The sequence below is a fragment of the Hakea prostrata genome, chromosome 10, assembly GCF_041222555.1.
Source record: "Hakea prostrata isolate BN-2017 chromosome 10, UWA_Hpros_2, whole genome shotgun sequence".
Classification (NCBI taxonomy): Eukaryota; Viridiplantae; Streptophyta; class Magnoliopsida; order Proteales; family Proteaceae; genus Hakea; species Hakea prostrata.
In genome coordinates, this window is record NC_142609.1 from 14,412,258 (window position 1) to 14,438,151 (window position 25,894).

Below are 25,894 nucleotides of genomic sequence, written 5' to 3' on the forward strand. Positions count from 1 at the left end.
CGTTGCCAACACATTCATCTCTGTGTGTTCTTTGTTAACCTATTATTCCATCTACCTTGGTCTTCAGGCTTGTTGGAGGTGCGGGAGACATTAAACTCACTAAAGATGGCAATACTCTCTTGAAGGAAATGGTTAGCCATAAAAAACCTATTTTTTTTTTTCATCCAGACCTTGGGGACATAGTTGTGATTGATACTACTATTTGAATACTATAATACTATATTATGATATAGTTGATATCGGTGGTGCATGTTTATGGACTCCTTTGTCTCTGTTCTGGAAATCTTCTGTATTTTGTTTTGTGATTTGTTTTGTGGGCGGTTGATTCGCAGCAAATTCAGAACCCGACGGCTATTATGATTGCAAGGACGGCTGTAGCACAGGATGATACAAGTGGTGATGGTACAACGTCTACTGTTCTTTTCATTGGCGAGCTCATGAAACAGTCGGAGCGTTACATTGACGAAGGTTAGTAGTACTGTGAGCGTTACATGTGCTTTCCTGTCGTTGATATCTGCTATTTCAAATCTGTAGGTCTTCTAATAAGCTTCTTTTATGGTCTCTTGACCGTATTGTATTATGGTTCTTCATTTTTTTAGAGTGGGAAGTATAGGGTAGGAAGTTGAATACAATTGGATTGGGTGTTTCTGATAAATAGCAGCCTTTTGAGTGCTTTGTGTCCCATTCTTGAGTGATCTGTTGTAGCACAGCCGTCATACCTGCCGAACTAGCTAGAAGCTAGTGCTTCATGTTGAAGCACTTGAACAGAGGGACATTAGATAAAGCTTAGTATGTTTCAGAGTTGGCCAAATTGCATCTTGGTTGGCAGGGAAACAGAGAAAATTATATTTGTTTGTCTACTTTGGTGAAGACAGGGTTCGACAATGATCTTGGGGTTCCAACTTCCAACTTCAAGTTATATCTCTTCTTAAATCTTTTTCCTACAGTTATTTAGTAGGGAATCAATTGTTTGTATCGACGCATGAGCCATTTTTGTGAAGTTTAACTATGAATTACAGGTTCAAATAACAACCAAACAAGATGGTTGGCTTCCCAAGACGTTATTGCTAGAATGAGCCATTGTGAAGTTTAATTGTGAATTAATTTCACTCATATCCCTATGTGCTGCAAACGGATTGGGGGATTAAATTTTATGAAATCTGTATGTTGAAAATGGTCAAGTGGGCACTGATTCAGGTGTGAAAACAGCCTCTTTGCAGAAGCAGGGGTAATGTGGCATGCATTATGATCCCCTCAGACCCTGCAGTTGTCGGGAGCTTCATGCACTGGGTATATCTTCTTTATATGTTGAATATGGATTAGTAAATTTAAATGACTTAAATGAAGGATAAAATATTTCCATGTTAAATTGCACTCTTTTCAGGACAGTTCACCAACATCAGTATTGGAAATGACTGCTTTGAAATCTTTGACTGAGAATGAAATTGGCAGGTCACACTTAAGGAGTGACAAGTTTTCATGCATATATCGTTGGATCAAAAAATTCTGGTAGAAATTAATATCCAAGGTTAAGATGGTGTTGAAAGAGTGTTACGGCAATGCAAATAGGAGATGCATTTTGAATAAGCTATCAAGTTTTCCTTCAGCCACAGTGAGTGAGAACCAATTTGCGGTGGTAGCTTGAAGCATGTTAGGGTAACAGGAGGGAATTTAGGGGAACACACTAGAAACGTATAGGGATTCATACTCTATTAGATGATCAACCAATAAGATATGTCAGTGTTCTGTTTTTTCCTGTGCCAGTATGCGTGTATATGCTTGTTACACCCCGTGTCTGTGTGTGTGTGTGTGTATATATTATTATTTTTCCATGTCTTTATATGTTTCCTTTGTATCAAGTTAAAAATAGTCTTTCATGATTTTGGAAGTTCTTTTCGGGTACCATTAGTGGTGTGGGAATACTTAGGGAAAAATTTCAGAAGTCCCACCCTTTTTTTGTCACTTATGTTACTCTTACTAAATTTTTGTCTTTGCTGGAAAATTGTGCCTCTTCCAGGAATGCATCCACGTGTATTAGTGGATGGTTTTGACATAGCAAAAAGAGCTACTTTACAATTTCTTGAGAAATTTAAGACTCCTGTTGTGATGGGTGATGAGCCTGATAAAGAGATTTTGAAAATGGTTGCTAGAACAACACTTAGGACAAAGGTATAATCCATCCTCAGTGACCCTGTATTGCTTGTTCGGCTAGTTGTCTTTGTCCTTCATTATAGTTCTCACTTGTTTGATCTTTTTGTAGTTATATGAAGCTTTGGCAGATCAGTTGACAGATATAGTAGTTAATGGGGTGAGTATTTTTCTTCTTTAAGAAATTTGCATTTTGAATCTGTATAATACATTGTAGTGAGATGTTAGTCTATTTTGATTTATACTTTCTCTCGATGTGAATTATGAGGCATTTTGAGTGGAAAGACTATTTTGATCCATACAATACGGTTTTTTAATTGTTGGTGCTTAATAAAGTTTGCCATTGATATGAACAGGTTCTCTGCATTCGCAAGCCTGCTGAGCCTATTGACTTGTTTATGGTGGAAATTATGCATATGCGCCATAAGTTTGACGTAGATACACGTTTGGTATGTTTGCCTTTGGTTTTCTCCAGCATTGGCTCATGCTATTTGTCCTGTAAAATGTCTCTATGCAAAAGCAATATTTTTTTAGACGTATTGGTCTATGCAGATATGTTTGATATTGATTTTCTTGGTGCCCTTTCCTGATTTTCTTTGGGAAGTTTGCAGGACTTATGGTAATTGATTGGAACATAACTTTAATTTCTCAAAGTTGAGTTCAAATCGTACAATTAGATTATCTGGCTCAAAGAGACAGACTGCACCAATTAATAGTTATTCCAGTGTCTTAATTATTAAGGGCCTTTTGGTTACATGAATCCAGAGATTTCAAATCTCTGGATTCATGAATTTGAGAATTATACCTGTTTGGTTGTAAAAATTTCTAGATTCATGAAATCTAGATATTCACATTTTTACACTAAAAACGTGAATCTGTAGATTTATGGGTAAAGGGTGAAATCCAGAGATTTCAAAAAAGCTATACATTTGCACATTCACAAAAATCTCATCGATCAAATAGTTTTTTAGGATGAATCCACAGATTTCATTCTACAACCAAACATTTAATTTTATAAATTATGACTCCATAGATTTGAAATCTATAAATTTGAAATCTCTAGATATTTGAAATCTCCAGACTTATGTAACCAAACAGGCCCTAAGGTAATGTACACTGAAACATTAACAGAATCCAACTGAAGAACCAGTTAGGACAACTGAATAATCAATTAGGACTGATTGGACCAAGCATGCCATGTATCATGGGCCATTCTGTCCCCTGGCCTTTAATTTTGTTGACTATTCTCTTTTTTTACTGTAGATTTTGAGCTTGTGCTTTATATATGATCTGAAGATAACTTTCTTTTGGGTCTTCAGATGAATTAGGACTGTTTAACTGGTACAGTTACTAGAACCAACCAGGCCAATTATAAGTGGGGTCTGGTCCTAAGTCCCAACTCTAAGGGCATTGGAGTGATTAGGACGACTGGTTTGATCCCACTGTAGTATAGACCTGCTTATGCAATGCACTGTTGGAATTTACCTAGAAAGGTGTTGACTCTTAACCTCTAGCAATGGAATGTTGGATGCAGTCTTAATTTTTTTTTTCCTTTTCTTTAAGGCATCATCAAAAGTCACAAGGACTGGGGCCCATAGGCCTGGGGGATGAAAAGAGGGGGGGGGGGGGGGGGGGAAGGTGTGGAGGGACAGAGGTTTGAACCAAAGAGTTCCTTGGACTTGCTGCCTCTATATAGGAGGCTACAACTATTGTGCTAGAAGCAGATCAACATCTTAATGGTTGTTCGCTAGCAGAAGAAGCTATTGTAGTTTGCTGACTCCCATATTTTACTCTACTTGGTACCTTAGGAGCAGAGTCAACTTGGAGAGTGTGTAGTCAATTGGAAGTCTTGTCAATAAGATTTTTTTCCCTTTGTCATGGACGTGACATGATTGTTATTTTTTGTGCTAGGAGGGTCAGAAGATATTGTCTTTGAGTTATTTTAAGTTATAACTATTATTTGAAGACAAACTTGAGTTTTCATAACAAGGAAATTTTATTAATTTTATGGGTAAAGTATTAAACTTTGTTGACTAATAGCAAAGAACCAGTAAAGGGTGCAGTGTTAGTAACTCAGTGTTTGACTCGTAGCCAAATTATTGGAGTCCCTTAAGTCATTACGTTGTCTAGGCTGAGTCTTCTGCACCTGGAGTCAACATATCACCTGGTGCTTGGGAGTTGAATCAGCTTGGCTGAGTCACTGAATTGATGCCTTTTGGCATTTTATTGATTTATGTTGGCTAGTTTTTGTAGTGTTCAACTGGGAAAGAATGAGCAGTTGATAAAAAAATTAGAAATGTAGCCTCTGATGAAGAAAAATTACATCATCTCAAGAATAAGGACTTGTATTCACTCTGCATTTTGTTGTACTTGGTAAATTCAGACAGTGGTCAAGTGATGTATAGCCGTCATTCTTCATCCTTATTAATGGTACATTGAAGGGGATATGTGTAAGCCTATGGTCCTTCATGAGTTTGCTCTGCTCTCTCCTTTGTGGTTGTTGTAGTCAAGGCTCTTGGTTTAATAATATGTGAAGTCCTGAGGTGATAACCGGAGAAAGAAAGAAGGGGGGGGGGTGATTCTGAGGTTATGGCCCCATAGAAGTGAATCCTATCTAAGTATTGGATTTCTAGGATAGCAAAAGAATTGAAAAGCAAAGCAAAAAGGTTTGGGGGAGAACAATGTTATACTCTGAGCAGTAGGATTTGGAAAAAGGAAAATGAAACAGAACCAGAATCTACGTTTTATGATTGAACTTTGTGGCCTATGTAAATCTCCTTTGTTAATCTAATGCAATAGAAAAATTAAAAAAATAATTGCAAAGTGGGACTAATAATCTACTAAGAGAAGTTGCATTGATAGTGATATAACCTGTATTGAGTAGATCGTAGTCAATGTTAGCTGGATCTCTTTAATCCGTGGGTGGAGGAGAGGGATAGGTTGGACTTCTTAGTTTTGTGTTTTACATTTTGGGTGTGATTTAGAGACTTCTTTGGTTGTTTAGACTTTTGACATACAACTTGGGTGTCTGACGAGTCACGAGTGAACTTCTTTAGACTTCGAAAACTGGCAATTTATGTGCAATTTATGTTACACAGGCATACTAAAGGATACCTTGGCATGGCAAAGGTCGCATTTCCTGCATTCTCATTGGCTTACACCAAATGTTAGAAACTAACATGATAGAGATGTTGAAGATGAGATTCCTTGGTGTATTTTTATTTCTGATTTCATTGTTTTGGTAAATGAACAAATCAGGTATTGACGCCAAGTTGTAGTTCTGGAAATCAGCCTTGAAATCAAAAGGTTTTAAACTTTGTAGAACATAGAATATATTGTGCATAGCTTTGTTTACATTAGGATGAATACTGAGATGGTGATACTTGATTAGAAAGAGATTCAGATAACTGCTTATCTCAGGTATTTTGGCTTAGTCATAAATAAAGTAAGCGATCATGATGTTGCACAGTTAAAATTGGATTGATGTAAGTGGAGAGGCATATCTGGAGTTCTGTGTGATTGGTATTTCCTTTAAAACTTAAGAGGAAAATTGTATATGATCGTCCTACATTTGGTGATGATGCATGACATGAATTTTGGGTAGTTGAGAAACATCGTATAGAGATACTCGGCACAGACGAGATGAGGATGTTGAAATGGATGAATGGCGAAATCATGGAGGAAAAAGGAAGGAATGATCATACTAGAGCTAGTTTTGAGTGGCTTCTTTGCATGATAAGCTACTAAAAAAAATTGTATGAGGTTGCATGGCCATCTTCAATGGAAGACTTTGGATGCCCAAGTACAAATGAGTCACATAATTCAGATTGAAGGTACTAGAAGAGTTGGAGCACCAAAAATTATTGTAGAATGGTGAGAAGGCATGCGTAGCATAGACCTTGTATTGAGGATAGACCTGTAAACAGATTTGATTTGGCTTGGATACACCGCTATCTGTATCTGAACCCGATAAGCAAAACTGCCTTCTGAATCCAATCCGATATCCGGCTAGAAGGCATCCGAATTTAAATCTGAATCTTAATCGGATACCTGATAATTATTCGATCCGATTACTGAATGCCGATTGTCATTTTTTGATTTTCGATTTCCAATTTTCAGTTGATGATTACTGGTTTCCAAATCCAATTATCAGCGCTTAAAACAAAATTAATGCTTAATCTAATGGATTTTCCATAATTTGGCCAATTGGCTGTGGATAATTGATGGGGTTTAGGGTTAGTTCAACCTATTAATTAGGGTAAACCAGTTCAGACTTTAGTGAGTGTCAAATGTCATGGGTGACATACCATTTAAAATTTAAACATACCAGACTTTTTTTTTTAACCTTAACTGGATATTATCTGATCTGGTAAGCGATTAACTGCATACGAATCCTATTGCTTATCGGACAGGTACGAATATTTTCTGGTAGGAAAATTCTCATATCGGACACCCTTAAACTAGTGCGAATGTGAATTCGGAGACGGATTTCAACTATGCATTTACAGGTCTAACTGAGGATGACCTTGAAGGGAGCTGATAATGGGGCAACGATCCATGTGGCTGACCCTTTAGTTGGGATAAGGCTGAGTTGTTGTTGTTGTTCACCTTATAAGCTAAGATTATTTCTGAACTAAACACATAATTGTTATCTATTCCTGGTAAGGATCACAAAACCCACCCTTTAATTCATCCTTGTTATTTAAATAAGAATCACGAACATGTTCCTTCACCTATGGATGATCCCAGTTCCATGGATCTTCTCCTATAATCCCACTTCTATTGTTGCTTTCTTAAATGAAATTCTTTGAAACAAACCAATGGCTGATTATTACTGGAGATGTTTCTGTGTCACATCTAAATGATCTAAAGATGAACCTGCAAAAACTTTAGTAATGTGCAGGGGATATATCTTTACAATGAGTTTGTAAATGCAACACTCTTCTCAAACACTTCGGGATGATTGAGTGTTTGGAGCATGCTGGAGCTTGTGTATGGTTGATTTCCTCTAGACTGTACTTGGAGACATGATATTGTGGGTAACACATTATCAGTTGGGATCATCCTTGAACACAGTTCTGATTGATGTCAAAATAAGAGACTTTCCCCCTTCTCTCTTGGGTTTATGGTTCAATTGGATAGTTTTGAGATAGACCTGTAGTAGATTGGTTGTTCTTCTTATGCTTATATATCTGTGAATTTTGCATGATACTGTATTTCTTCCCCTTTTGCTTCTGGTGAAATGAGGTGAATACTAGGTCTGTAAGATACGATGTGATTTTTACTACATTTTTATTTATTCTCCTGGGTTCTTATTCAATTCATAAATTTTTGAGTTTCAAGTAGTAGCCACTGGTGTTATGTGTTTTTTCCCCTTCCAGGTTGAGGGTCTTGTCCTTGATCATGGTTCTAGACATCCTGATATGAAACGAAGAGCCGAGAATTGTTATATTTTGACATGTAATGTATCATTGGAGTATGAAAAGAGGTAATAAACATCTGAGACTTTTTTCATCATAGCTGTTCAATGATTCTACTTATTTTCTTTTGGGTTTATTAACTCTCGGATTTTGTTGGGTTTATGATGAACTTGCACTTATTGATCCGCAAGAATCGCCTTATCAACTAGTTCTTAAGTTGGGATGTAAAGTGCAATCACATGGTTTCCTTGTAGAGCACTGTTCAGTTGATTTTATTGTTCGAGCCCGAGTCTTCTCTTTTAATTTTGAAACAGTAGCTGTATTAGATGGATTTGAATTTTTCTTAGGGGTTGTAAATAGTTGTGCTTCAAAAATTTTGTTTGTTTCATTCAATAAAGCTGTTTTAAAGGCTTGAGAAATTTGGTACTGCAAAGGATTTTGAAATTCTTGTGATTAAGTTTCATTCAGAATTCCCAATAATTTATAACATCCTGAGCACTGTTTCTCTGTCCTGGCTGTCTATGTTGATTATTTGAAAGCAAATTGGCTGAACATGGCCCTATAAAACCCTTTAGAGATCAGGTCACTGATGATTTGTATTGAAAACATGTGTCACAATTGTTCCTTTGTTTCAGACTTTTCCTGAGTGTCTTTGCCTTGGATTTGTAAATTTTTCATATGAACTTTGAACACCTTTTTGTGAATGAATTAGCTGGCACTAGACAAGATTTACTCCGAAAACTAGATTGCTATAAATTTGTGATAAGCAGCACAGGAAAAAGAAATCCCATGCCAGAAGTTTCAAAAATTTGTGATTCCTTCTAAAACCATGATTGGACACATTTAAAAAATTTTACATAATTGTAATGTAATCTGAGAATCAAGAATATGAATCTGATTATCTCACTCAGCAGGCCAATTATTTGAATCTATGATCCTATCTGAAATCAAAGAAGCAATTGCCCTGTTAAGGGAAGAATTTATACTGTTGGAGGGGTTGGATAAAGAAGATGAGATCGATATGCTGGGTAGGAAGAAGAGTGAGCAAGAGAACATAAGAAATGAAGATCCTGATACCAGCCCATATACCCTCTGATCAACAACACCAAAACTCTTAAAAAACATTCCAGTTCTTTACTCAAATCATCTGTAGTTGTTGGGTATATTATATATAAAAAGACCCCCCCCCCAAAAAAAAAAAGAAGTCAAAACAGAGTGGACATTCTTATACAGACTTTGGGGTGCGTGTAGATTTTAAGATTGATGTTTTCAAGGTGTGGAGCTTTCTCTTCAAATACCCATGGTGGTATAACAAACTCTATATGATGGACCTTTGAATCAAAACTTACAGTGAACATCATACGCATAGAGTCCTCAACGTTGGTAATCTTCTCATGAAGGATTTTAGCCACCAACTGCACCTCTTCAAGAATTGAATCATGAATGCCAATGATTTCTTCTGGAATATTGATCACTTCCTCATATTCCACTAATTTATATTTGCCTGCTTTTGGTATCCGTAGACCACTTCTGATAATAAAGATATTCAAACTCAAAATAGAATTAGGTTCACTGCTAAATCCCAATTAGGATTATGACTCCAAACATGACTTAAATCATAGACTGAGTAACATTTCCTTGTAACCTTTAACTGCCTTCACAATTTTGGCACTGGTATAGGGTGAATCCATACACCCTAAACCTACTCTATTGTTGTTGCAGGGAATAAGCCTACATGCGACTGGTCTTAGGCAGCTGATTTACATCAGCTTGGGCTTGCAATCTTTGTATCAGATTCTCCTGTCCTTGTTTTTTATCTGTTGAATTTCTCTTATAGCATTAGATGACCTTTAGCTGCACTTGTTTTGGGAGGGGAGGAACAGTGACTACATAGAAGGACAGGAACAAGCACTCATGTCTTCCAGAGAGACGTTCCTCCCCTGTGGCTGACCACCATTGTTCCTTATGACTGTTGTTCACTTTCCACTACTACTTATGAGTTCCATCAAGATTAGTGGGGTTGGGTGAGGTGGGGTGTAGGAGATAGTGTTGACAGGAAGTCTTGGCATCCTGACTTTGTTTGTCCACAGTGGCACAGTCTAGAAATCTAAATGAACACTTTGTCCACACTCTGATAGAAATTTTCAGAGTTTCTCACTGTATCCTCTCCTGCAGTGCTACCCATCTCCTTTTTGCCATCAAGGAAGGAAAATCTGTCAAGGGAGAAAAAGGATGAAAAACTAGTCTACTACCGGGTGATGATCTGTTAGCATTAGCGTTATATGCTTTTGGAATTGGCTAGGACGATAACATTTCTTGAAATTCCATTTATATCTATCGATTGCCTGCTTTTCACAAATTTAAGCATGAATTATCACAGGTTCCCACACATACTTATTGGCCACTGCATAACCTGCTGAGCAGAGAAGTGTTTTGAAACTTAAAAAATATTCTGAACGGTCATTGCAGACCTTAAAAATGTCTGTCTACATTCGAGATTATCTGTCTCAGGTTCCAGCAGTCTACATTTTTCCATTAGGTTCTGTTGTTTTTGGTGGATAAAGAAAAGGGGGGGGGGACTTATAGGCTTCCACGTGTTGTGGGCTGGGTTGACCAGGAAAGAAAAGGAAATGAAATTATGGAATGTGGATTTTGTATAAGGTTGGGGTTTGCCGATTTAGTGGGAGGAGGAGGAAATGAAGATGGGCTGTTATTATATGTGAAAGAAAGTAAATGGGAGAGGAGACGCTCAAAAGAATGAACGGGATGCTACACTTCACCTTCACCAGACAAGAATAAATGCATTTAATGTAATTGTCTTGAAGTTTCAATGCAACCTGACCAAGCAACCATGTTTATGGTAATCTGTGGGAAATAAGTACTAGTTTCACAATGTTTTTCACCTTTTCTGCTCTTCTCCGAAACAAGCATACCCTAAGGCTGCGTTTGTTTGCAAAGGTGGGGTGGGACAAAAGGGGTGGAAAAAAAAAACATGTGGGCCCCATGTGTAGTGGGGTGAGGGAGAAGAGAAGGAAAAGAAAGGGAAGTGTGGAAAAGTATTAATTGTGGGTCCTGCGTTTTACTTTTACCTTTTCATACTTTTCCACAAAGTCCCTCACTTTTTGTGGGGTTTTAAAATGGCTTGGGGTGGGAAAGTTGGGTTGTCTCTCACTTTCCCACCCCAAGCAACCAAACAATTTACACTTTTAGAATTTGAATGAAAAGTAAGAAAAAATTGTTTTTTTCAAGAATTTTCCCACCCCACCTTTATTCTAGCAAACAAACGCTGCCTAAGTGTATCAACATTTTACTTAATTTTTCTTTTCATTACATTTGGTAGAGCTTAATTGTGAATGCTACTAAATTTCACTAGATGTGCTAATAATATGTTACCCTCAGTGAGGTAAATGCAGGGTTTTTCTACTCAAATGCAGAGCAAAGAGAAGCAATGGTTGCCGCTGAAAGGCGTCAAGTTGATGAGAGAGTTAAAAAGATTATTGAACTAAAAAACAAGGTATAAGGTCTTAAACCAGGATGCTTCAGTTAATGGTATTAACAGTATCTAAAGCTTCTTTTCTGGTATGCAGGTTTGCTCAGGAAATGACAAGAACTTTGTTGTTATCAATCAGAAAGGGATTGATCCTCCATCATTGGACCTTCTTGCTAGAGCAGGGGTTAGTGATAGCTTACTTTCAGTGCTGTCTTGATTTGTTTTTTGGTCTAGACTTAGGTTTGAGACTTGTTACTCATTCTTATCAAGTCATATGATGGACTGTAGGATCAAGACTTGGTGCTCATCTGTCGGAATTCTGAAAAAAATGCAAAAAATAAATGATGCAATGATTGGAATTTATTATCCTGCTATTGACTCCACATTTTAAGTTTCAATTCCCAACCCATTGTAATGTAGTTATGGATTGTAAGGATCCAACTCGAAGCTAATAACCAGGATCAGAGATGTACCGGTGAATTCAATCAGGTTAAAATAGGATTTTAGGTCAAACTAGGGTTAGATAATGGGGTTATGTCAAGTGAGTGTAGGGAATACAAGGTGTGGTGATGGTTTTATGGTGGAAGATTGCTGAAATTAAATTAACAGTAAACTTGGGTTTGGTTTTTGAGTTTCTGGAAGAAGAAAAAAATGTGAGGTTTCTAATGGGCAAAGTGGGATGCAGCTTTGATAGAGTTCTCCAAGGTCTGTGAGGGTGATCAAATCCAAGTATAGTAGTATTCTGATAGTTGGATGGTTCTGTCTAGGTTATAGGGTTTGTGAATGGTTTCAAGAGATGGAGGAAAAGTCAAGGCTATGGATTAAGAATATTAAAAAGTGGGTTTGGTGGGGATGTGTTCAACTTAATGGTTTTGAAGACTTTCTTGGACGGTAGCTGAATGGTTGAAGATGTTCTTGGGAGGAAGAAAAGAAGAGAAGAGATCAGGTTTGGGATTTGAGTCCCATGTACATTGCTTAACAGCAGAACTCTTGGAGACTTGTATTCTTTATTCAAATCATCTCTAATTGATGGGGACCGAGATTCTAAAATTCTGACTAAGGTATGGTAAATAAACATATAAAAAAAATTCTGTGTTGCTATTAAGTTTCCTGATCTAATTCAGAGACTCAATTTAACTACTAACACCATGCACCAAAATTACCCCTTCTTTATGGCTTTGTGTGGCCCATCACATCATAATGCGTAGGCCTAGTCTATCAATCCTACCATGGGCCTTGGTGCATAGTTTATGCGTTGGATGTCTTTTTGCTCACCAGGCTTTGGTCTGTACAATTGAGGTGCTTAAATAATTATATAAGTTCCCCAGAATATGAACAAGCTTCAGACTTTTCTTTCAATATCTACCAAAATCTTTATGAATCAAGATCATTTTCCTTGCATTGAGTCATTACTAGTGACATCTTCAATCCATTGAATATCAGAAAATATAGGGCAACCTAAGACGGAACTTTATGAAGGCTGAACTCAAAATGGGTCAATCCAGATGGAATTTTAGCTCAAAGAGGATTACTGGTGTTTTTGAACCATATCGTGTAAAAAGAGAAAGTCAATAGCATGACCAATTTAGATCAATTAGGCCTGAAACTGTACTTATTGGCTTAATTTAGTTAGTAGGATAGTCCTGTTAATTTTGTTAAAAAACTAACGGCTGGGTTGTGAGATTTGCAATAATCCCTCTGCAAGTGGAAAAGCTAAAACAAGGATGGTACTAGTGTAAATTGGTTAACAGAATCAGATATCAACCAGAACACTCAGAAGCTATTAGAATGGAGGACAGCGGATCAGAACACTGCAAAATTTACAGTGATATAACTCGAGATGTGAACAAATTTGAAACTCTCAATAGAGCTTAGATATGATTTGCAGCTTGACTGATTGGTAGAAAATAGAGATATATAGAGAGATGGGTAGAAAAGGATAGGAGTCCACCCAAACCGTAGAGCAAAGTATGTGAATGCACTGTTTGAGAACCAGTACTGGGTTGGATGTTTGGCCGCTTCATATCAGAATCGTCTGCACTGTTGTTGATTCCCATGCAATGGGAGCGCTAAAGGGGATATGCTGTATTGGTTGGTTAATCCAACCTGTTCCCTATTAACCTGCAGTTGGATCTTCCCAATCAAGCTGATTCTTTTTTTAACTTACCATTTTTTTAGAATACCGATGCATTCGACATGGCCAATCAGTTACTTGACAGTCAGAAAGTGGATTAGCATCCCAATAGCAACGTTCCTCCCAATCACCCATCTCCTATGTCTTATTCTCTTCTATTGATTATTATAAAACTTACTATTGCTAGCATTCTGTTATATAGTGTTGTTTGGTGTTTTCTGTGCTTCAAATACCACTTAGTTGTTCTGTGTTTTTCTCAATATTGACCGTTGTTTTTTTTTAATATTTATTTTTTATAAATCTCCCTGCATTTTGAAAATTTTGTGCCTTATTTCAATTTAGGTTGCATTTTGGGCAACCCCCCCCCCCCCCCCCCCCCCCAAAAAAAAAAAAAAAAAAAAAAAAACGGAGTCTTTCGTTCCACTGATATATAGTCCCTCCACAACACCAAGTAACGTAACCTAAAAACACATAAACTTGCAGCTGCTGCAGCTAAATAGACCATCCTCAAGTATAGTCCCAAATGCAGCCATGAACTTATCAACCAGTGTGGGTGCGCAGTCACATAGAACACACATGTCAAGCGCACTGCGTGTGGCGTTGTGCGCAGTAGCTAATGTGGGTTGCAGCTGGTGCCGTGGCCGCCCGAGCGAAGGCTGATCATAGAAGGCATTAACTCACTAACTAGACGGGCTATGATCTATCTTCCCTCTGATATGTCTAGCCAAGTTGACCCCCTATTTTCCCGGTTCATATTGAATTCAATATGGGATAGGTATGGTCCCCCTTTCAGATGGCTTCCAGTATGGTGAAGAGAGTCCACTCCTACACTAGAGATTTTGCATCAAGTCTTTCTAGAAAGCACACATGATCACGTGGTAGACTTCTTGTAGCTTCTTTCAAAGCTAGTGATTGGGTTAGGAGTGTGTTCCAACAAATAGGAAGTAAGTGCTTCTAATGATTCTCTTGACAGGATGTCTTGGATCTGGCTCAGTACATCAACAACCAATAAGAAAAAAGGAGCCAACTCTTATTGAATTAAATCAATTTCAGTCCAAGGTAGGACTTACAATTCAATGATTTTCATTGCATTGTTGTGGGAACAAGAGAAGGCGAAGATTGATAGCACTGGCGACAAGCCTTTGAAAAGTTCCATCTGTTCACCAATCAGGAAAGCAGACAACCATGCATGGACCGCTAACTGCTTCTTGCTAACAAAGGAAATCCCAGTAGAAAATCTCACAACTTGAACTGCTATAAGATATGAATCCTTTTGTTATCTAGCTTCAGATCTTGGAAGCAGAATTTGGGCATTAACAGTAACCACAGGCTATCATGTCAGCATAAGACTGTAAATTCTTACCCCAAAATATGTGTAAGACTGTAAACCACGGGTGATATTCCTAAGTATGATATAAAGCTCCAATTAACTCTGGTAGGAAAACCAAACATCAGTCAATTACGACCAACAACTGTTGTGATATGAGATTGAGTTGAAACTAGAAGGTTTGCATTTTGCAATTAACTTGATGGTCTAAACTACAGTTATGGTGGTATTTTGACTGTAGAAAATTGAAGGCTGCTGATGAGGCAATTAAAAGGTGAGATGGGAAGATGGATCAAATGTAAGAGGTGGGGTGGGAGTCTTTAACCCAATGAAGTTTGGTGAATGGAAGATGCAGGTATAAGGGTTGGAAGTTGCTGCAAATCAAGCTTCTGGGCAACAACAAGATTGGGTAGAGTGAAGGGAGTAGCAACAACAGCAACAAGTCAGCAACACAACTTGCAACCTTGATGATTTAAGATATTAGTAGCAGTTTTGATGGCCTTCTTCATCAATGTTGGCAACCTCAAGTTCTCAGCACAAGCTGTTTCAAACAAAAGAAAGAAGGAAAGAAAATAGGAGAAAAAAGGGGGTTCCCCCAGGGTGTGGGTGGCTGTCTTAGCTGTTGAACATGAATTACAACACAAGCAATGACAACATGGCTTGCAAATTTGATTTCCAAAAGAAATTCTTCTGTTGCAATGAAAGGGCCTGTTTTTAGCTTTGTTAAAGCTTCACAAGAAGTAGGACTTTCTAAATTGAAACTGAACTGAAATTCACAACTTAAGAAATAGTGTATGGATCTCTTTTCTTCATCTTTTTTCCACTAAATCATATACGGGTCTGTGACACTACTCATGTGAACAGTGTATAGACCTCTTTTCTTCATCTTTTGTCCTAGTGCAGTAGTCCAAGTTGTGTTGTCAAATATATATATATTTTTTTTTATGGTGGTTGGGGAATCTTCTAATTGAGGCAGCTGTCTGTTTCTAGCTTGCTTCTAATTCTGGTCGAATTGGTCTTAGCTGGTTCAAATCCGCCCAGGTTCTTTTAGCTGTTTTGGGCTGGCTACCAATGCTTGGTTCAAATTGGTCCTGGCTGGTTTAAATCTTCCCAGGTTCTGCATGGCATGTCAAAGCTGAGTTACTTTGTGCTCATCTTCATACTGCCTTTGATTTCTAGTCAGTTAGATTTTGGAATGTCGTCTTCTCATTACTCTCCTGATATTGCTTCTGGAACCTCAATTCTGCATTAGAACTGTAGGCATTAGTCCCTTGCCGTGAGTATTGGTCATCTTACAAATTTAGGTAGAGATACTATCTAATCATGAAGATAAAAAGGTGTTCTCTAATTGAATCAGATATTACTTGAAGCAATCTAGGTTTTACTGTGGAAGAAAACATTACCAGATTGAAAAACTCAATCTAAACATGAGTCAGAAAGCCAATTTTCAGTTTGAAATGCCATGTAGCATCAAATAAACTGAAGTAGCAATCAGCAGCTGCTGTGAATACCTGATTGAACCAAGAGCAGGAAAGGTCTATGCTTCTGAACTCAAACTTTATTCATTTCCCTGAAGAATAGAAGTTGCTTTATTTTTTCCTAATTCCGTTGCTTATAATGCCGGGAAGAACTAAACAAAGTTGTTTAAGCATAATTTCCAAACCCTACTCTATTTCAAAGACTCTTTACTGATCGTGTAGGACGTCTAACTTGTTTTATTTGGAAGACCATTTGAACATGGACATATTCAAGAAAAGTACTATTACATAATAAAGCATAAATATTGAGCCTATTCATAAAACAAATCTCTAGAAGCTATATATTCTGGTGGATCCTCATCCCACTGTTTATCATCTGCTTGTTGAAACAGTTGTGGAACTGTAGTTATGCGAAGGAACATTTTCTGAATGTCTTTGGGGATTTTTTTCTTCTTTCCTCCTAATATGTTTCTTTCTATGTCATAATTAGGTTTGTTTAATTCAAGTAACTATTACGTTGATGCATTATTAGGACTATGGAAGAAGCTTACATCATATCATTTTTTGATACTAGCATCTCAAATCGGTTCTCAGATGCATTCTCAGAAGTGGTCGCATAATGTTGTACTATTCTTGATTGTTATGGGTCATGTTTTTGACATTCCAGTTATTTTTACCTCATCCTTGTGAGTTTTAGATCATTGCACTGCGAAGAGCAAAAAGAAGGAATATGGAACGACTTGTTTTGGCGTGTGGAGGGGAGGCTGTGAATTCTGTGGATGATGTTACTCCAGATTGTCTGGGATGGGCTGGTCTAGTGTATGAGCATGTCCTTGGGGAAGAAAAGTATACATTTGTTGAGAATGTGAAGCACCCTCAGTCTTGTACAATTTTAATAAAAGGTACATGAGATGCTCTTAATTATCATAGTGTGCTTGACAGTGAAATACACATTTTCTTTAAGCAAGCAGAGGTGTTTTTGTGCTTGAGTGAATTGGCAGAAGGCAGAAACCAAAATACTTATATTAATTTTCCGTGCTACAGTAAAGTTTGTGTTCTTAATATGGATCGTACAAAACTACGAATAATGTTTTTTATTTGTGTCTTTACCATGTATATACAAACAAAAGTCACAGTCAATAGAGGAAGTGATTTCAATTCTCCCTTGGATTGGAGAGTCCGGTTTATCTGAATTAGACCTGATCAATGCCGGCGTACTCCTTTACCTTTAGGAGGCCTATTAAATGAGTGTGAACATTCTTTCTAATGACTATCAGTGCCCCCCCCCAGGCAATCTGTGTGGTCATTGTTCAAGAATATCATTTCAAGTTTATTGTAACTAATGTTTGTGGCCTTGCCTGTCGAAGTTGTCTAATTCATGTTAAACAGCAGTGAGTAGTAATTATTGAATTTGTCCTTTCTTTCTCTTGAAAATAGATTAAATGTTGAATGGTTTCATCCTTCTTTACATGAATAGCTTCTTGCAACTAATGGAACATCTTCATTTTAAGTATCCTGATGTGAATACCAGTAAATGAGGCTAGACTTACCAAGACATTGAGCAGTTACAACACTGATCGAAACAATGGTAGTATTGGAATTTTGCTAAATCTAACGTCTGCCCAGGAAATCCCAGCAAAAGAGGATGGTTATCCTAGGTTTATAGGGGGGGTTTATTACTCGAAATCCTGCTGTAATGTAATTTCAGATCTGAAATTGTAACAGAATCAGAAACTAGGACTTGGAGGGGGTTTCGGCTAGGTTAGGAAAAGGCCTGCACTTGCTGTTTATATAATCTGAGAACTGATTTTGTTGGTCTGTGCTATAGGGTAAGGTCTGAAGTTGAAACAGATCTAGATTTCAGAAATTGAATCTACAGAATTTCCTAAGGAAGAAGATGATAAGTAGAAACTTTCTAGACTAAGGAAACTGGGTTTGATTGGGGAATTAAATGTAGGGCTAGGGTCTGGGAGAAGGTGCGATCCTTAGGGAGAGAAGAAAGTTGAGTTAGGGGCTGGGAATTTGGAAGTTGCAGGGGGTGAGATCCTAGGGCTGCAGTGGGAAGGAGGGAGGAGTGGGGGAGTTGGGGGGGGGGTGTTAAGGGAGAGTTGGGGGAGGGCCAGGATGTAGGGGAGGGGAGTAAGGGTGCTATTGGGGTTGGAGGGTCTGCGATGGGAAAAGGGGGAAGGGGGAAGTTTCTAGGGTCACACCAAGAAGCTGAAGGATGGGGAGGATCTGCGTGCGAGAGAGGAGGCAGGGGATGGGGGTGGCGGCTTCTCTACTTGGCTGCTACTATAATGACACTTGGATGCTTGTGGAATTCTTGAAGCTTGCTGGAATGAAGTAAAAGAAGCTGAACTTGAGCAAACGTTCCTCAACCAGGGCCCCTTCAACTAGGAACCCTGATCCTCTAACTTAATCAACATTATTAATCATCAAAACTAAAGAACTACAAAGAAGATTTGGCTACTTACATCCTTTACAAAGAAAGAAGAACTTGACTCAACTTGAGACTTGGATACCAACTTAACTACCACTAGGTCTTATTGTCTGATGGATGTGGGGAGCTTGGTGAGCTCTATGGGATCGATGAGCTTAGATGAGTCCATAGGCTCCACTGCTAGAGGATCATGATGGTGTTGACTGGCAGATTCCCAGACATATGATAATGGTATGGAGAGTTCTGCTTCTACGTCTGGTTATGGACCTTAAGGTTATGGTGTCCTCCCACTTACTAGACACTAGTTGGACACACTCTTGGACCTTGCTTCCAGGCCTTGATGGGATATTATATGAGTATCAAGGTGCCACTTATGAGGATCTTGGGTTGGGGACACGTACATTTGTTGTGTCCATCTTCGGCGTGCAACCACCTCCACTGCCAGAGCCATCTGGTACTCCACATTTGTATTGCACATTCTCACTGTCAGGATATCTTAGCATTTTGGATGACGCGACATATAGAGCTGCGTCGCCGACAACCATGGCCCGCGGGGGGGTGGGGGAGATGACGGGACCGCGACCCCGCTGGTGGCCTTGCTGGCGCCTGTGGTGCGCCTGCTATCAGCTCGTGCTGGTTGTGCGCGGCATCGCTTCTTGGCCTCTTTGTGTCTGGTGTGGTTTTTGGCAGTTCCATTGTGTTTTATGCTTGTGGTGGGATCTTGTGCGCCCGCCGGGTTGGGGCCGGATGCGGCTGCAAACTGAAACCTCAATCCATAAGTTGAAGAACTGTGGCCCAAGTATGTCTTGATTCTTCTTACACCTGCTTCTGTATCTTAGTTGTCAAGGTGACCCAAGATGCCCACCTACATGACAAGGTGCCGCAGTGATTTTCTTGCTGTGCCATATTCCCAAATAGGCCTAGGTGACATGTGGGCGTAGTTTTCCCCACCTATCCCATGTATTGATGCATCATAAATGAGTTAACAACCAAATTAAAGAAACAGCAACTACATATTAATTAGTGTCTTCTCTAAGACTGACAAATTGTACTCAACAGTTACTATAAATTGAACTACAGCAGCGGCAGCAACAACAGTAACAGGAACAACATCGACGACAGCATCAGCAGCCACAACATGATGTGAACACAAGGACCCCCTGGTCCGAAACCTCAAGTCGGGCTCCGAGGATGGCTCCAAGAAGCCACCATAACCTGGCCAAACCCCTATTTGGGGGATGTTTTGGGCATTTTGCTCCCTTTTCTTAATTCTTCAAGTATTTCCAGAATATTTCAGAATTTTATTTGAGTTCAGTATCTGAGTTGAGTTGAGTTTGGATTGGTTTAAGGCCTGTTTGGTTACATGAATCTAGGGATTTCAAATCTCTGGATTCATGAATGTGAGATTTATACCCATTTGATTGTGAAAATCCCTAGATTCATGAAATCTAGAGATTCATCTTTTTACACTAAATATGTGAATCTGTAGATTTTGGGTATGAGGTAAAATCCAAAGATTTCACTCCTATTATAAAAGCGTTAAACATTTGCGCATTCACAAAAATCACGTCAAACTAGATTTGAAATCTCTAGATATTTTATGAATTATGACTTCACAGATTTGAAATCTCTATATATTTGAAATCTTCAGACTCATGTAACCAAACAGGCCCTTAGAGAGTTTTATTTTGATTCAAAGTTGTTTGGTTGAGTTCTAGGTTATCTGAAATTCACATATGCTTATTTAAGTTAAAGTCTAGTTATTAGCATGTGTTTTTTAAGTAGATCCCAAATAAAGGTTGAGGTCTTTAAGTAATTAGACTCCAATTTAAGAGTTTTGGCTAAGTGGTGGGATCCTTGTCTGTTAAGGATTTCCATGCAAGTAAAGAGTCTTTGAAGGTATAAATTGCCAAACATACCATGTATTTTTTTTTCAGTTTTTGATTATTAATAAAGTTGATTGAGTTCTGACTCCTGAGGATCAGGGTTGCTAGTTGAGTAAAATTGTTCAAGTTCAGCTTCTTATCATCAATCCAGCAGTTTGCAAGCACTCATCAAGCAATTGATCCTTCAATCACAGCAGCCTAGTAAGATCAAGTAAGTAGAACAGCTTCCCCCACCTTTCCCCTGCCTTCCCTGATCCCTCTTGTCTGCAGACCCTCCCCACCCTTCCCCTCTCTTGCGTGGCCTCAATCGACAACCCCACCTCAGTGCAACCCCTCTCACTCTGTTCCCCTTCTGCTTCAGCAAGCCCCCACCACTTCTTCTTGCAACCATATGCTGTATGCCTCTCCTGTCCCCTTCTCTCCCCTGCGATTTTAGCAAGTGCCCACGCTCTGTTAATCCCTCTTCCTCAACCCTTTAGGTCTCTTTCCCCCTTCCCTAGGATTGCACCTAGCCCTAGGTTGTAATCCTAAAGTTACTTCCTCAAGTCTGCTTAGTTTCCTTGATTTGGATTTAATCCTGCACTTCATCTTCTTCCTTAAGAAAATTCTGCAACATTTTAAACTTCAAGAAGACTGAGTTTTTCAAATTTAGATATACCTAAGCCCTTGACCCACTGATCAAGTTCTGAACTTGCAGAACATCACCATCTACTGTTCTAAAACTGCAGGACAGCAAGGTTCTTCCTTTCCCTAACCCTAGCTGAATCCTTTACAAACCTTAATTTGACTTTTGTTTGAATTTTGAGATCAGAATTACCAATTACGGCAGGGTTTTTAGCAAGGTTGTCAAAGCGACCAAGGTGATGGAGGGCTTCCAAGGCAATAAGGCAAGAGCCGACTAAGTGGTCAAATCGTTCTGCTGTTAATTTTTAGGCGGTCAAGGCATTCTAGTGTTATTTTTTTGATATTTGATCCAAATATCAGAAGTTACATAAAATTCTTAGCATTTAAGTATGTAACATTTTTCAAACTTGAATGAAAATTTCATTCATATTATCAGTACAAAACATTGAAAAATGAAAATAGTCATTAACTTCAAACATAACCGCATCAAAGTCACAAATCAAGCTTCAAAGTTTAACAGCCAAGAAGTTTTGTGAGGATGAAGACTTTTGCAAGAGAGTGAGAATGATTTAGGTTAGAGTTTTGTTCGTGAATTTGTGAGGAAGAGTGATCAAGTTTTGGTTTTTTTTTTCTTTTCCCCACCCTATTTTACTTTGATTTGATCCCATGTGTCTAGTTCTTTATCAATGTGTAAAACTAACCAATAAAAACCTCTAGATTAGAATCAAATGCAATTATATTCCATATCATTGATTTGGTATTTTTTTTATAAAAAATATTTTAAAACATAGAGACCAATAAAGCGGTCACCTTGGTGACCAAGGCATCCAAGGTGCCCGCCTTGATGCCTTAGGTGACAAAGCGACCGCTTTATTGGCTGAGACCGCCTGGACGCTTAAGCACCGCCTTGACAGCTATGGTTTTTAGAGCCCCAGGATACCCTAAACCTCCTAATTCAGTCTCTCTATTTGCTGGATTTCCTGGGCAACCCTTAGATTTAGGGAATTTACTAAAATATCCATAGCCTTAGATCTGGGTTTACATCACAACAACAATAAAATATCTCAGTGTTTTAACTTTATCCTAATGTTTCAGGATCTTAGTTTAATGATACTTGATTTGAGCAAAATTTACTAGCAGAAAGTCAGGAATAAACTACACTGTATGGTGAGGCATTTGTGTGATGAACTGTGACTAATGCAAAGGCTTTCACCTTGGTGGAGCCAAAGAACCCCAAATGTTTGGAGTATATGGTTGATTATTTCCCTTGGCTGGGTATTGTATGGTAGGCTTTTGCCAAGAATATACATTTGGCCAAATCCTTCTAAATCCTTGAATCTAATTTTGGTGTTCTTCATTTATTTATTTATCTGGTTCCTTCATTCTCTTTCTCGTAAGCATTCAGGTTCTCGAATTTCTTATGTTGTCATGATATATTGCAGGACCTAATGACCATACTATTGCTCAAATTAAGGATGCCGTTCGTGATGGTCTGAGAGCAGTCAAAAATACGATTGAAGATGGAGCAGTTATATTGGTGAGCTTATCTTTTCAAGCTTCCTGTAAATGCTTCTGTTCACCGTCCAATTTGATTTTGTAAATATTTTGGTGCCAGTGTTTCTTCTATTATCTTTTAGATATATTGAGCTTGTAAATGATATATACAAGCCATGCTTAATTTATTAGCAGTAGTGTTATTTCATGATCTCCTTTGTTGGTTTCTCACTCTGCTCCTCCTTTCATCAATATTATTATGAGAAAATCTATCAATTTTTGGATTTACCAAAATGGGTAATAGATTCTTGGCAATGTTCGGATGAACATTCAGTATTATTTTTATTCACTAAATCATCGCGTGCCCTCTCTTCTGAATTCAGTTGCACCAAGTCATAGTTTCTTGATCATCAGGATGATTTTCCTGGGATTGCGACATTTTAAAGTATATTATAGTTTTCAGCTTTGACCAAGTGACTAGATGGAGGCACTGTAATTTCCACAGTGACCTAGGGGTTGCAGTTTTGTGTCTCGCAGCAGTCTCTCCGTGAAAGCACTGGGGTGAGGCTGTTTACATGTTGACTTTTACCAGACCATGCAGTGGTCTCTACATTGGGTAAAGGGTTCATGCTGTGTTTTTTCAACAAGTTGTGTTTATGTAACACATTGATCTGATTTTTGTCAATGTAGGATCCCCAGTTGACTTGTTTTTAGGCCTTGGTTGAGTGCACTCTACATATAGCAGTCTGGTTGGATGTTGAATAGGTTACTACATTTCATTGAATCTGTTTACTTCAGTTAATAACTTCTGATTTCCTTCTATTCCTTGGGGTCAAGGTTAAAAATTTGGTTTCCAGCCTCATCGAGACGGTACTGAAATTTCGGTGTTAGTTGGAACTTGGGAATTTTCCTAGATAGTTTTGACACCAGGTTCCAGGGTATTTTTTTTCCCTTTCTTTTTTTGGTTTCATTTCTTGCATACTACCTATTTAAAGCATAAAGAACACAATGGCACAAGCATTTTGCTAAAAAAGACCTGTGAAGAGTTAACATTCAAGTTTTAGTATCCATGAGAGTTTCCAAGAAACTCCAACTTTGTAAAATTGAACAAATTGTATTGCATATGTCAAAGGTTTGATAGAAGATTACAAATAGAATAACCAAAAAGAAACTCCTAGGCTTCAGTTTCAAGTTGAGTGCTTGGGTGGATCCATTGACACATGTACTCTAATAAAGCTTTAGAGTACTCCATATCCAACAACTCCATCATATACTCCATAAGGACTATAATCATTCAGCAAGCAACAAACAAGGTGAAGGAAGACAAATGACTGATGATTTTTTAGTGAAAAAGAGGTAAAATTGGCAAAACAATGGGGGAAATCCCCAAAATTTTGACCAGCAATACCTTTTAGTTCTGTGAAATTTCACAGATTCGACCAAGATTTGGGACTTCTGAATAGTGTTTTGTAGATTTTGGTTTCAATCCATCTCAATTGAAATTTCGAAGTTGGGAATAAAGTTTTGCCTATAGTATAGATTCGACCGAAATTTCGGTCATCTCGGTTGACATTTGGACAATGCTTGGGATCATGGTGGTTGGTGGTGGATTTCAGAAAAATTTGAGATAAGGTGTCTTTACTTTAGGCAGGATAATTTTGTCTTTGTTAAAGATCGGTTTTCCATTTGAAATTGCCTTCTTGGAGGTGTATGGTTTTGTTGAGCATCTTGGAAATTGCTTGTGCAGGGCCAAGAATGAGAAACATGGCTCAATGTCATCTGAACTTATTAGTTGGTAATCGTAGGATGCATACATCTTGTGCAAGTTTCAATGCGTAAAGCTTTATATTTCGTGTGATTTAGGAATCATAATGTATGTTTTTGCATGTGACTTGTGAGTAGGAAATTGAAGAGGGAGGACTTTGACACAATGGTAAGGTTGCTCCATTGGAGCCTATTGGTGGTTCATGTGGGAGGTGCCTTTCGCATGTGGGGTCAGGCTGTGTACTTTTATCCTCATCAAACCTGTGCCTGGGTATGCTACTTGATTGAGTTGGGTGTCATCTCCGGCAACATTTCAGTCATATTGGTTTGGCAGCGTAGGTGTCACTATGGGTGGATTGAGGATCTTCTGCCCTTGCATTTTGATAATTGGTTATGATGTGAGATTTTTGCTCCTAGGAAGTTCATTAAGTATGATTTAAACTTGCTCCCAGGAAGTTCACTAAGTGACAAGTGAAGGGTTCTTCATGATTGGATGTTCAGATGACTTTTGATTAAGTCACTCTACTGATGGATGTGGTGCTCACTGAACTGCTTTTTTTCCCTGTCTCCTTTTGGGGGGTTGGGTTGGTTTTTCTTTGGGTTTTTCAAATTGGCTCACACTTGTTATGGGTGCTCATATTGGCCCAGCTGCCTGTTTCTAACAGGGGTTTAACAGTTTGTTTAACTGTTTGGTACCTGAGACCTTTAATACTTGGCCTTTCTTTGGCTTGATCCGTGATGGGATGCTTAATCTTCTGTGAGGCATGTGTTCCAGTTGCTGGTGCTGGAACTTTATGGTATGGGTTTGAAGATGAAGATTTGATCTCAACGCGGACGACTAAAATGATTTCTCAGACCCAATTTACACAAGACTGACCACAAGTGGGACTTCATTTTATGCTGTTGCCTTGATGGCTGAGGTTAACCTGATACAGCTTTATCATTTTGTTCTCTCAAGCCCTTGCACTCTCTCTTAAAAGTTGGTAATGGATATTGGTTTTAGCTGTTTTCTGAGTTTAACTTATTGCCTTGGTGTAAATTCTCAGGTTTTGTAGTTTGTTATTTTATGATAGTCTTGGTGCTTGCATAATTTTTAGGTAATTAATAAGGGGAGTTTCAGAATGTAAGTTTTTCTAGTGCCAGTCATTTTCAGAATTTCTCAAAAGTTGGCGGAGAGATCCTTACATAGGATTGCTAGCATCTTGTTTTGCTGTCCAGATAATAATGTGCTTTGTCATTGGTGCATGGTGCACCCATGAAATTTATTTTGTTGATTCTAGTTTATACCCCTTCCACAGGATGACAATGGACTCGGCACTGTGTATTGCTTGACACTTGTCTGTCTTGTGAAAGTTGCATAGGGCTTACTGATTTCGCTTAGCAGCCACATCAGGGCAGAGGCTGCAAGGTTCTTAACTTGTCGTACCCAGCCCTAACTGTTAGAGGTCATGTAATAGGTTAACCATTGAAGTCAAGGTGCAAGTGGACAAAATTTGGACCAGGTGATATTGAAACCCTGGTTATAAGCTACATAAATGATCGAGTGTGGTTCCAACTGATTTTAGAACATGGGAATCGAGAACCTAGTGAATTCAATGAGAAGGACCAATGTTTCATGGGCTTGGGGATTTTAGGTAAGGAAATGATTAGGGGATTGGAACTCCTAGAGTATCGAGAATATTTTCCATT

At 38.4% G+C, this 25,894-nt stretch overlaps 1 protein-coding gene across 1 annotated transcript in view; it reads left to right on the plus strand.

The window, feature by feature from the left end:
• LOC149002077 (T-complex protein 1 subunit zeta 1-like) overlaps positions 1 to 25,894 on the plus strand; it is a 29,392-nt gene that overhangs the window by 436 nt on the left and 3,062 nt on the right. Inside the window, exons 2-11 of the mRNA XM_089136228.1 lie at positions 68 to 131; positions 333 to 468; positions 2,018 to 2,169; positions 2,261 to 2,308; positions 2,505 to 2,597; positions 7,530 to 7,636; positions 10,968 to 11,082; positions 11,156 to 11,242; positions 16,695 to 16,899; positions 22,390 to 22,484. Of these exons, the coding sequence (XP_088992354.1) occupies positions 68 to 131; positions 333 to 468; positions 2,018 to 2,169; positions 2,261 to 2,308; positions 2,505 to 2,597; positions 7,530 to 7,636; positions 10,968 to 11,082; positions 11,156 to 11,242; positions 16,695 to 16,899; positions 22,390 to 22,484 (1,102 nt within the window). The remainder of the gene's footprint in view (positions 1 to 67; positions 132 to 332; positions 469 to 2,017; positions 2,170 to 2,260; positions 2,309 to 2,504; positions 2,598 to 7,529; positions 7,637 to 10,967; positions 11,083 to 11,155; positions 11,243 to 16,694; positions 16,900 to 22,389; positions 22,485 to 25,894) is intronic.